Source organism: Phodopus roborovskii, unplaced genomic scaffold, assembly GCF_943737965.1.
Source record: "Phodopus roborovskii unplaced genomic scaffold, PHOROB, whole genome shotgun sequence".
In the NCBI taxonomy this organism is placed as follows: Eukaryota; Metazoa; Chordata; class Mammalia; order Rodentia; family Cricetidae; genus Phodopus; species Phodopus roborovskii.
The window spans coordinates 35,340,344-35,353,136 of NW_026126511.1; the positions used below are offsets into that span (position 1 = coordinate 35,340,344).

At 44.7% G+C, this 12,793-nt stretch overlaps 1 protein-coding gene across 1 annotated transcript in view; it reads right to left on the minus strand.

Moving 5' to 3' along the window:
• Positions 1–2,189: 2,189 nt before the first annotated feature.
• Positions 2,190–12,793, minus strand: part of Vwa8 (von Willebrand factor A domain containing 8) — a 296,436-nt gene continuing 285,832 nt past the window's right edge. Inside the window, exons 42-45 of the mRNA XM_051195337.1 lie at positions 12,437–12,595; positions 5,527–5,625; positions 4,620–4,858; positions 2,190–2,351 (exon numbers count right to left, since the gene is read on the minus strand). Of these exons, the coding sequence (XP_051051294.1) occupies positions 2,243–2,351; positions 4,620–4,858; positions 5,527–5,625; positions 12,437–12,595 (606 nt within the window). The 3' untranslated portion in view covers positions 2,190–2,242. The remainder of the gene's footprint in view (positions 2,352–4,619; positions 4,859–5,526; positions 5,626–12,436; positions 12,596–12,793) is intronic.

Consider the following 12,793-nt stretch of genomic DNA (forward strand, 5'->3'; position numbering starts at 1 on the left):
AACCTTCTCAGGGGTTCGTGGGCTTGCAAGAGAGCCTCGGGTTGGATGTCTTTCAGCGCATGCCCTGTGGGCACACAGTGCGGTTATTATTAAGCTCTAATGAGGGCCTGGGAACAGCTCGGAGTGGCCTATAATTAAGTACATTTAATAATAAATGCACACATGTCTTAAGTGCTCTGAGAAATGAAAACAAAGCAACTTTCCCCTCATCTTCCCCTGTTACAAATAAGAAAACATAAAAGTCTATTTTCTCTTTCAAAGAACAATTGTAAAGGATGTCTGCCTAGTGGGAAAGGGAAATGTAATTACTGGAGAACATTCTTTCCATGTTTTAAAAAGAATACCTCTTCTTACTTGGGTTCTGTGTGGAGATTTATGAAGGGCCTACATCTTGAGCTACTTTGGTATGCTACTCCAAAGGCTGCTGTGGGCAGTGACCTTGGGCTGAGTGGCCCTTCTATGGGCATTTCCTCAGTTCTCTGCTGTACCCAGGAAAAAAGGAGCAGTTACAAGATTCTTCCCAGAAATGTCCCATGCCCCAGTCCCGACACCTCTGAGTGCCTGAAAATAGGCAGATCGGGCTTAAGAGGACAAGGGCTGGGAAGACCACTCTAGGAAACAAAGACAGGTTACAAAGTTGTCCTGGAAGGAAGGAAGGAAGGGAAGGCAGTGGAGGTCACCAGGGAAGAGCAACTTGCAATGTGGATGGAGGGGCTCATTTGAACACTCAAAAGGGGAGGGACATCTAGCTTTGCCTACCTGCCTGTAACTGTGGATATCTCTGAGGCACCAAGTCTTCCTTTGTAAAGTAGTACTAATAGTTCAATGAATAATCAAAGGTCTACGATCAGGAATCTTGTGAAAGTGGTGTTTTCTGAATAGCACTTTATCAGGGAAAAGTACCCACCGTACAAATCATGAGAACCGGGGGACATAACGCATAGAACCATTTAGTGCATCCCCGATGGACAGCGAATCACCAGCAAATGTGATTACTAATTACTCAGCTACATTTCTAAGGCATCTGGTGAGTTGGGACTTGGTGCATTTTGGGATAAACAAGCACCCAGAACAAGCATGTGGCTAGAAAAACAAACAAACAAACAAACAAAACAAAACAAAACAAAACACGAAAACACTGAGTGGTAACACAGTATTGGGAATCAACTGCTTTTAATTTCTTTGACAACTGATGAGCAGGAGGTGGGGTGTTAGAAGGAATGGGAGGCATTTTTTCCCTGTCCTATAATTAAATTTACAGGCCTGTATGATGACAGTGTACATGGCTAGGGTAACATCATCAAGGAGATTAGTTTTTCCAGCAAGCCCACACATAACGGTGCCCCCAGCACTTCTGACTTCATCGTCAGCTGGGAACAGGAACATTTTACTAGATGGCCTGGAGACTTCTGTTGGAACATGGGATTTTAAAAATGTGAGTGGGTACACTTTGAAAGGAAAGAGAATTTAGTGAAAAATACGTTTTTCTTTAGTTAAACCTAAAGAAATCTCCAGTTAACATCAGTCAAGCATACTGTTTTTAACTTTGTGTAATCAATCTGTCAGACGTAATCTTTCTTACAAGCATTTGCTACCTTCATCGCTGTAATTTGGACAGCCAAGTGTACTCATCTCCGCTGTGGAACCCTGGGAAAGCACTACAGGCAGGACACCTTTACCCTTGAATCTGGGCAGCAGCAAGGAGAGCAGGACGCTTGCTCTCTATTATCTGAGTAGGCACCCGAAGGACCTTTGGTTCCTTCAGTCAAGAATGGGACTTTTGAGAGAATCCAACATCTTATAAAGTTCTACTGCCCAAATGCTTTTCAGTAGGTTAAAGGCTGCAAAATTGTTATTTGTCGGAGAGAAAGTAAAAATAATTGTAGACAGGAACATGTTGGGTGGGGCTTGCAGACTTAGCCCTTAGTGAAGGGCTGGCATCTGGCGACAGATGACATATTAAGGCAAAAGCGGGTATTTTTTTTTATCCTTTGGGTTTGGAACTAGACCAAGTCCTGTAGTTCCTGCACCTACTTCCTTAAACCCTGACCTTTTAAGAAATTCAGGTCAACCCGTTTCCTCTGTGGCCCTCCAACCCTTGCCGAGTACATTTCCATTCATAAGTCTGCTCACTGCTGGACAGCAACATCCGGCCAAGGCACAGGTTGGCTTGGTTGCTGTCTGTTCACAATTCTCTCTACTCCTATCTCACTTCCAGTCCTGGGCTGGTGAAGGATGCTTCTTAGATACTGGACAGCATGGTGGAGGTGAAGATCTGTTGTAAAATCTGAGGGATCTTCTTGGTGTCCATAGCGACGAAGGACCGGCCAGCTGGCAGAGTTCTCTGAAGCCTGAGAGAAGGAAGGGAAGGGAATCACCATTGCATATCCAGGCTCTCATTCCGGCCCCTGCCCCTGAGCGGGTGGGCCAGCTGCAGCATCAAAATGGGTTCTTACAAAAGGATGTTTTCCCTTTCTCATACCTTGCCTGCAATGGAATTGGCTGTCACTAAGCAATGACAAGCCTCGGAAAGCATCAGGGAGCGGAAGGGAAGATCTCAGGGAGAAAATGAGTGGTTTTCAAGGGCTATTGCTTCCTGCTATGTTATAGTCCCTTGATAGGACGGTGCCTGAGGGGCCCATCTGGAATTAGCTCACCTGCATCTGGCTGAGTAATACCGCCCCACACTGTACTTGTAAAAGCTTCTCCTTCCTTAGAAAACGGGCCTCCTACTACTGGCTGCACAATCAAGTCCCCAAGTGCCCCTCTCATTCCTCCCCCATCAGGAAATGCAATCTGCTTTAGTCAGCTGTTGCTTTGACGGCTCTGAGGTTGAGCGGGCTTGTGGTAATTTTTTTTTTATGTCAATTTATCATTTGGAACAAAAGGCCATCTTTGAAGGCAATAAGACAGCAAGACAGATATATTGAAAAGAACACCGCCTTTCATTGTGCCAGTGAAGTTTGGTTTTGGAATGACATTTAATAAAAGTCAGCCACTCTGTGTAGGATCATGTATTTGGCATGCCGGGCAGACCAGCTAAGTCTGCACCATGTCTTCTGCCAGTGGATGTTGGACCATTTCCCCAGGAAACCACAAGGGTATTATTGTGCATTCTTAAGTATTCCAACAGGATCTGTTCACTAGAAAGAAAAAAAAAATGCCCGTCTCAGCTCAGCCAGCATTTGATGAGCTTGTTGGGGAAATGTGGACAGAGAAGGCTTTGAGGAAAGGAAGGCTCCAGAAAATGTGAAGTCCTAACATGTAAAAGTGAGGGAAGTGTGTGTAGTCAGCTGCACTAAGACACCATGAGTTCGTGATACCCACTCTACTCTCATGCTCACCGCGGATGCCGCAGCATCCAAGGGGCTGGATCCTCCCTGGTTTATAAGGGTCTGTACCACAGACCCCACACATAGAAGCAGAAGCAAAAGCAGGCCCTCTACTATTTGTAAGATATGAATGATAGGCTTTTTTGTTTTTTCTGAGATACACTTTCAGTTGTGTTTTCTGCTGTTATGAGTGTTTTAGGCAAAGACAAACCACAAATGCTTTCTGTTAGGGTGTTTAAGTTAGGGAAGGTATTTGCTGGCCTCTCCTTTTGGGTCATCCCTGAGGCACTTATTGTTTGACCATAAATTTCTTACAGTTATGTGGAATATTCACTATAACGTATAATGCTATACACACACAGTCTTCCTTTGTGTCCACGGTGTATCACCTATTGTCTCTCTACTGAGAGACAGATTTACATACGTACATATATAAACATAAATGTCTATGCCTGTGTATATCTAAATATACACTTATGCCACTTATTGAAGTTTCCTTATGAGGATGTGTGTGCATGTGCCTATGCAAGTCTCTAGATATCTGTGGTACTTTGAGGTTGGTCCCATAGGCTCATATAGCTCTACTACTGCTCCAGAACATGCCTGTTTGCTTCCTGTCATGATGATCACAGACTAAACCACTAAAACTATTTGCAAGCCCCCAATTAAATCCTTGCTTTTTTTTTTTTATCAGAGTTGCCTTGGTCATAGTATTTCTTTACAGTGATAGAACAGTGAGACAATGTCTGTCTATAGACACCAAACAGACACACATTACATATAGATGAATACAGTTTTACTCTTGTTGGTTTCCTTTATTATTGGCAAGACTGTGGATCTAACCTGGGGCTTCATGTATGCTAGGCAAGTGTTCTCCACTGAGCTACAACCACAGTTCTCTATATTTACTGATTTGAATATGACTTGAATACAAACTGATTAGACTGGACTTGGAGTCTCTGTACCTATAAAATACTGTCTAACCTATTAGGGGAAAATCAATTTGGTATTTATTTTATAAAAAAATGAAAATCATAAATCCTTGTCAAAAAAAAAAAAAAAAAAAAAAAAAAAAAAAAAACAAAAACAACCAACCAACCAAACCCTAGAGCATCATGTTTCTTCAAACTATGATTGCTTGCCCAAACAAGCCAGGGTATTGTGCACCCCAAGAATAACACCTTAAACCCTGTTTTACCTGCCCTCCCTTGCCCCTCAGGCTGAGGTCTGAGAAACAACACGCATCATATATTTACTATACCTGCTGTCTGCTGGGACAATGCTTACCTGGCCGCTTGATCCCCTAAAGAGCCAATAAAGATGGCAAAGGCATTAACTTGAGGGTCACTTGTTAGGATCTGGGCAAACCGGGCAGGATTTATTCCATATCGAGACAGATTTGCATCACTCAAGATGATGACAAAGTATTCATCAGCTTCTTCTTTGGTAATGTCCTTGATGGCATGCTCTGTCCCCTCAAGGGTGTGGTCCCCACTCATGCAGAACTGAGAGTGGGCATGCATGGTCTGGAAGTAAGAGTCAGGGCACAGAGACCATGGGTGAGCAACTCCTTTTCACAAACATGGTAATTTTCCTATTGACATACTAAGTGACAGCAGAGTACAATGACATATGGGCCTGACTTCCCTTAGAAACAGGCAGTGTCACCAAATGTTCAAAATGAACACTTTTAAAACTCAACCTTCTACTTAAAGCAAGAAAATACGTAACTTAGTATCACCCCCCAAAGAAGGGCGAGGTGCAGGAGAAAAATAAGGGACAAGCTGCATTTCCAGTACACAAGTTAATCTGTGATGCTGAACACTGTTTCTGGCAAAGAGGTAAAGCTGTTTTAAAATCATGTGGTCTACGTCATATTAAGTATGTGAAACTGAATTTATCATTCAAAAGTAGGAGAAATAGAAGATTTGGAATACAAAGTACCCTAAAAGGGGCTATTCTTTCTTTCTACTGAGTGAGCATGGCCATCTGACTGAGAAATTCTGATCTTAGAAGCTGAGACCCAACAAAACACTGAAAACATGCAGTGAAATTTTGGAAAAGGGAATTTAAACATGAAAGATGGTCTCTACTCAGTGTTTGAAACTGTATAATTTATCTACTGCCTTCTTCAGTGACTTCTAGCTTTCATCTAACAGATTCTCATGATACAGAAGGGACAGAATGAATTTACCTTCAGAATTTCTAGTCTCTGCTTATTGTCCTTGGGAATTTTGTTAGCTGGAACAAGGCTAATGTTGTAGCCATCTCCTGAGTGTCCAGCGATGTCGTACTACATGCAAGAGAGTCGGAGAGCATGGGCATTATTAGTGAGTGACAGAGTGATCATTGGTCCTATAGACTCCCAGCTCCGGATTGGCCATAAAGGAATGCAGAAAGACAGACAGTTGTATGCTATCAACAAAGGCAAACACATTTTGGACTCATTCTGTTTGGGTCCACCTTGTTTAGAGATCTTCTTCTGAGATCTCTTCCCCCGCCGAAAGAGGTTGGAGGTGTGCTGAGGACTTCAGAGGGCACCCCATTTCGTGTGTACGTTTCAAGAGACTTTGTGAGAAGCACACACATGGTGTTAGGCAGAATTCTAGCTCCCATGTCTACTCTCTCCATAATTGTGGTCAAGTCTGGTAAACATAATGGGATATCACTTGTGATTACATTAACTTCCAGGAAAAAAAAGGTTCTGGCGATGTAATTAAGTTTACTTGACTGTGAGTTAATCAAAAGAGAGGTTATCTAGTCAGCCTAACCTAATCACACAGAGCCCTTTCAAAGCAGAGCTTTTTCCTGGCGGCTGATAGAAGAGTGGTAGTTTTGAAGCATCAGGCAGATCTACATGATGGAGTTAACAATGATGGAGATGGAAGGGGCTGTGGATGAAGAGCATCAGTAGCCTCTAGAAGCTAAGAGCCAGCAGGAAATTAGGGGCCTCTGCCCATGATTCTGAACAACTCAATTCTATCAACAAATGCAGCCTGAAGCTGACCCTTCCCCAACAGAGTACAAATGTACACCTCTAGTTTCTAAAAGTGAAACATAATCATAGACTTTAAAGCACAAAAAGGCCGAAACTATCCACAATTGTTTTCAAGATTTTCTATGACAGAGGCCCTTGGGCATTTAGTTCCTTGTAACAGACATGTCAGGCTGCATAGTAACATGCAAACACATCAGCATCAACACTAACTCTGGATGGTATCAACCCTGTGACTATATACTATGCCTTTCCTCTTGCTAAGGTGTGGCATGTATCTTTCAGTTTAGAAAGCACTTTCTAACTCTGTCTTTTGGGCAATGAAATGAGGAAGTCCTGACTGTTGTGAAGAGGTCAGAGTTGGGAGTCAGGGCTTGTTGTCTACAGACTTTCGAAAGAAGTCAGAGGTGGGCAATGTGGGAGAGGTCCCCTCCCACGGTCCCTTCCCACTATCTCCTGACCCTCCCATCTCTATTAAAGGCATTTTGTGATGATAATGAAGTCACTGAGGCAACTGAAGTATCTGTAAGGAAAATAGTGTGCATCTGGGGATGAAGACTTTAGGGAACATTTGGGACCTACGACAATCCAGCATTAATCAACCACTGTCCTCCAAACACCTACTGTAACCCTGACTAGGTATGATCAAGCCATTCCCTATCTGCGCCCCTTGAATACATAAGTTCACTGAGGGCAAGGTCTTAGATTCATCTTTGCACATCCACTTTCTGTGACAATGTCTGCATGTTTGCTGCAGAAATGCCCCGAGTGCTTGCAAACAGCAACCAGCTTGCCTTTTGTTTGTGGGCTACATTTTTTTTTTTTTTTTAAAAAACAACCAATCTAGAAACCAGCATGCTGTGTTTCCTAAGCCAGATGACAAATGCAATCTAACAGAGCCGAGGCTGCCACGTCTGAAATGGGAAGTAGAAAAATCCCTCGTGAAAGTGACACCCCCCCCCCCATGCATTTAAACATTAAGTGGACGGTGTTATCTAGGAAAGATGAGTTCCACTTTGGATGTGACAGAGCTGTGTGCTGAGGGAGGTGAGGCTGGAGGTCTACACAGGATGGCTAAACCTTTGAAAACTATAAATCTGGCTACCAATGGCCAGGCAAAATATGCCCTATCTCCTACTTTGGTAAATGTTAAAAACGTAAAGAGCGAAGAGATGAGGCAGGGCATTCATCTGGGTAGTCAGAATTTGGAGGAAGGCCTGGCCCCTAGGTCCCATGTACACCTCCCCTAGGAGGGCTGGGTCAGGGGAGAGCTAGAGCAGGGGCTGCGGGATACCGCGCGCTCCCCTCCCCTCTCCTCCCCTCCATGGTAGGCAAGCTATGCTAGGCAAGTACTTTCCCACTGTGTTCTATTTCCAGCCCTTTTTGAGAGAGGGTCTTAACTAAGTATTCGAGGCTAGCCCTGAGATTACTGGTTTCCAGGGGGCTCTTAAACCTGCAAAACTCCTGCCTGAATAGCTGGGCCCAGGCCGCTGAAGTACCTATTAAAGAGGGGCTCACACAGAGGGGGGAAGCAGATTCCCATGCTGCACTGTGGTAAGAGGACCATGAAAATGACTCAATTTTTTCCTCCCTCTTAAGAGATGGTTGGGATTAATTAGATAATAATGGATGCAACCAGGTATCTTAGCCTGTTTAAAAACAGTAATTTTCTTCTCCTTAGAACTGTCTTGAGTTCAAGGAAAACATACATGAACTCACTCTGTTCTTATTTGTGTGAGATTATGTAGCCCAGGCTAGCTTCAACTCATCCTCCTGCCTCAGCCACTCAGTGCTAACAGGAGTATGGTATCACAACCAGTTGGAGTCATTCATTTCCATTCTCTAACTCTTGACTCTCCCGTTCACCTGGGCTGGGATAGGCCACACACACGTTTCCATGGAGCAGCAAAGGATGCAATAAACAAGAGCCCCATTGTCCTATCAACCACCCATGTTTAGGCTGTAATTTTTCTAAGTGGCTTACCAAGTACCCTGGAAATCTTCGAGGAGTCTTTTTCTTAGCATTCAGCATAAATACTAAATGACAGCCCTTGAGAGAGCCCCCTCTATAATGCTTCTTAGTCTCAATGAAGACACAGACATTTACCACCCAGTAGGAATTTAAAGTAGATGGCAAAGGGAGCTCCACACACCCAGAGCTACCTGGACATTCATGGACATGACTGAGGCCTCAACTTCCTCAGGAAGGATCATCACTTACTGGTTTGGGGATAGGCTGTGCTCTTCTACGCTTCTGATGAGTTGTCAGTATAGAGCAAACCCTTTAGTGATGACGATGGTCAATACTTGCTTTGCTGTCCTCACCCACCCATCAGCTTCATTAAGATTCTCTGAGCCAGCTCTGCTGTGGGTGTTAACACTGATGCTGGGAGGGAACCATTAGCCTTTTCTAGGACAGAGATGTAGTGTTGTCTCTAAATTCATGTGTCTGACTGTTAATCCAAGACACTACAGAGAAAGAGTGGCTCCCCAAGCTATTCCTACATCTCTCCTTAAGTTTTTTGTGTCTTGTGGCCAATATTTCTGTCAACTACTGGGTCCATTCTGATAGGACCCTCCCAAAAAAGTTTGTTGAGTCCAATCTCTGGGTAATAGTACAATATACTGAGAGCCTAAACCTGATCAGATGACTGGTCCCCATATTTAAATTTAAGCAATGTCCTTAAAGCACTGGGAAAGGAGTAATTATAGACACTTAGCTAAGTGTGTGAGAGAAGGAGTTTTCCAGCAGGCATCAGTGAGTCAGATCTTTCTGATCAAAATATCATCAAAGAAATCCTATCTGTTATACCACCTTTGCATGCTGGGATATTAAAAGTAGGAGATGAAAGATAATAAAATTTACTTTTGCATGAATTTTTAAAAATACTGATTTGGCATAAGTGAAATAGAATTTAAAAAAAAAAAAGTAAAGATTTTCAAATGTGGGGTTAGAAGTCTTGGCATTTCACTAGAAAGTGATGTGACCTGGGCCAAGTACTTAACTTCTTTGAATCCTGTGTGTGTGTGGAAAGAGGTTGGTGAAAATAATTCCCAGGTCAAAGGTTCGATGGAATGGGGTTGGCTTCTGTTAGTCTGAGGAGAGAATGATTCTTACATGTGGGATGTGAGGGCCAATGGCACTGTCTACAGAGTGAAAGTCCTCAGACTTAATAAGAAACACGAGACAGTATTGCTTCTAGAAGAGTGGGCTTCATTGTTGTTGAGAACAGAACCCAGGGCCTTGTATACAGGCTCGGTGTCCTGGTTAGTTTTTATCATTAATGTAGGAAAGACAGCCTGGTCTGGGGTCATCTCTGTGAGAAGGGACCCAGCTCACTGTAGATAGATGGGCCTGGGCTGTATAAGAAAGCTGAGTATAGCCAAAAGCGACATTCCTCCATGCTCCTGCCTGACTCCCTCAGTAGATAGAGACCTGGAGATGGAAGCCAGAACACTAGGCACATCCTTCATCGCCAAAGCTGTGACCTGAGCCCATAGCAATGCTTTTCTAGTGCTTTCTTGCATTTGAAATGTTTTAGCTGTGGAACCCTTTCTCCAAATGAAAAGCTGTATGAAGTCCATTTTGTGTAACACTGTGCAGAATCAAGCTAAGTGGAGGTGTTTTAGCAGAGCTGGGCGGGGGTAGGGTCCAGGGAAAAGTGCTGCCTGTGACTCTCAGATCAAAGATCCCCATATATACTGTTTGCTTTAGAGCATGGCTTACATACCTTCAAAGACATAATATACTTTAAGTTATTGTCTCTCCAAAGCCCAATTTCTGAATGAGAGAATAAACCTATTTTCTGGCACCATTATTTAAATATTTAGTAGAAAAAATAGTCTATTTTAAGATGACAATGAAAACTCCCAGGAGCTTAGAGAAAAGGACAAACTGGAGTGAATCTAAAGGGGAAAAGCTTCCCAAGTGAAATAAAACAGCTTATGTAATTGATAGCATTCTGTCTAAGTGCTGTGTGGGAATGAAGCCGATGACTGGTGCTGGGAGCTGATGTTGAGTGTCAGTAACTTGTGCTGTTCTGGGAATATGTCAAGTCAGATGGTTGAACACTCTGAGGTACTTTAAAGACTTCAAGTGGCTTAACAAACGTCACACTGCTGAATTACCTTTCTGTCTCGGCTCTCATACTTCAGGGTCCCTGTGGTTTGGCATGGGCTGTGCTAATGTGGAATAAAATTGGAGGCAGACTCCAGACTCTTAAGTGAGCCTCCAGTAATGACCCACAAGTCAGCACTGAGCTCTAGCCAAACACAACACAAGCAGATGCCAGCAGGGACAGGGAGCACGCAGACCACTATACCAGGACACAATTCTGAAGGCTGCAGAGTGGATACCTTCACAGCCCAGGGCAGACTGCAGGAAGACTGAGTTAAGAACTGTCTGGAACTGAGGGTAGGAGCTTCAGGTCACCCAGCTGAATCCTAACGACACCATGTGATGCCGTGCAGGGTATCCCACAAACCATCATCTGCATATGAGTCACCTTCTATTTTCTGAGTAAGTTACAGCCTCTCACTAGTGATTGCTGGACCAGTTCTTTTATGAACAAGAAACTGAAAGTGCAGACAGGCTAAATGGTTGGGAATAACGATGATGTAAGGACTAGCAAGTATTTCTTCCATTGATTCAGCCTGTCTCTTCTTGGAATTCAGCTGAGTCTCAGTTCTCCAACCCCTCCTCCTTTGTACTATGTGCACCTGTCCCTCACATACCCTCAGACACCTAATCAGAAACAGGAAAAGCTCTCACAGAGTATGTGACTGTCACTCTTCTGTCCTCCAGAGACCGGATAGCCTGTGGTCAATCAAACCTCAGGTGCGTGGCAATATGCCGCAGGAAAGACCTGGAAAGAGCTGATAAAATCAAGGGGACATTGGGGCAGCCTTTTGCACATTGGATGGGGTATGGTTATTAATACTGATCCATGGCTGTATACACACCCACTAGCCATCAGTGGTCAAAATGATTTAAATACAAATTTTCTATAAGGAAAATCAAGGTGCAATCACACATGAGGTGTGGGTCAAGAGAGGGAAAGGCTGAACGGGAGGCCCCAGAGGCTGCTCTGCTTCAACAGGAGTGCTTTAATAGAGCCCAGAGGGACTCTGGAGTAGTTACTTCCACGGTCTTCAGTGACCATGAGGGATGGGTCCTTCTCATGCTAAGTCATGTGCTAATTGCATTTGGACCGCTATACTGTGCAGAGCCTTGCAGCCCCACGGTACTCAGGGCTGGGTTCTGCTCATTCCTCACCAGTTAGATCTGAAAGTCTTTTCTGTCAGGGAGCCTGGGAGGGCAGCAGGCTGCATCCTTCACAAGGAACCTAAGTGGAACAGCCATGGCATGGGAAGCCGTCCCAGGCAATCAGTTGCTAAACAGCAACTGATTCAAGACTGTCTGTTCCTCAGGGGTTGTTTCATTCAGTACAAAATCTAGAGGTCTTATGTTTGGTCTGGGCGTCCTTCACAGTGTCTGTACACACATCTCTCTCTACCCGGTGCAACGTCAGTTTTCCTGTGCATGGCCATGAACAGATGGGCTCCTACAGGCTGGCAACACAACAGCATGGGGATGCCTTTCCTGTACCCAGACCTCTGAAGTGGAGGAGTTAATAGCAAAAATGAAGGACAACAAGCTGGAAGTGAGCAGAAAGCTGCCGTCTCCCAGAAGTGCGTGCGTCTTTGTGTTAGCCGGGGACTTCTTTTATCTTTGTCGATCTACTGTCCATGTGGGAAGGGAATGCGAGCAGAGAACAGGACATTGTCACCAGCCAGGGTCTGTGCACCACCTGGCAAGAGTGTCAGGGCTAAGGGTCACCAGGGTCACCAGGATGAGGATGCCCAGGGACATTTGGGAAAGACCAGTGTTTGCATGTTGCATGCTTTTCTCTGTGGGAACCAGAGGTTTATCAGGCCCTTCAATTATGTTACTATAGGAACAGGGGAAGCAGCAGGCCACTTTTCCCTGCTGACAGACAAGCTGGTGAGAGTAGGTGTCCAGTGTTCTGGGTGGAGTCTGCTTCTACTGCTGACCCTAGCCCAGGCACAGTGATCAATGAAATCCTAGCGCCCCAGCTCATGCCATTACCTTGAACTTCTCCTCATAGTTCTCGAAGGCCTCCATGACCATGCACACTGCCTCCATTGAGCGCTCTAGTCGGCGATCCACTCCGTTGAAGCGGTACATACTGCCAGAAACATCTACCACCAGGCGCAGACGCTTGGGCTTCTGCTGTGGACTACCCATCTGAGGGAGGGAATGGAGGAAAACTATGGTCAGCCGCTGCCATCCTGGGTGGCTAGGCCACATTGGGCAGGTAAGCCCCAGGCTCAGGCCTGCACAGGGCTGTCCCAGCAGGTAGAGCGGGTGACGATCTTTACTCAGCAAATTGCTGTTAGACTGCATGGGCCATTGGGACACATGGGAAGCGCTTCCTCTGGAATC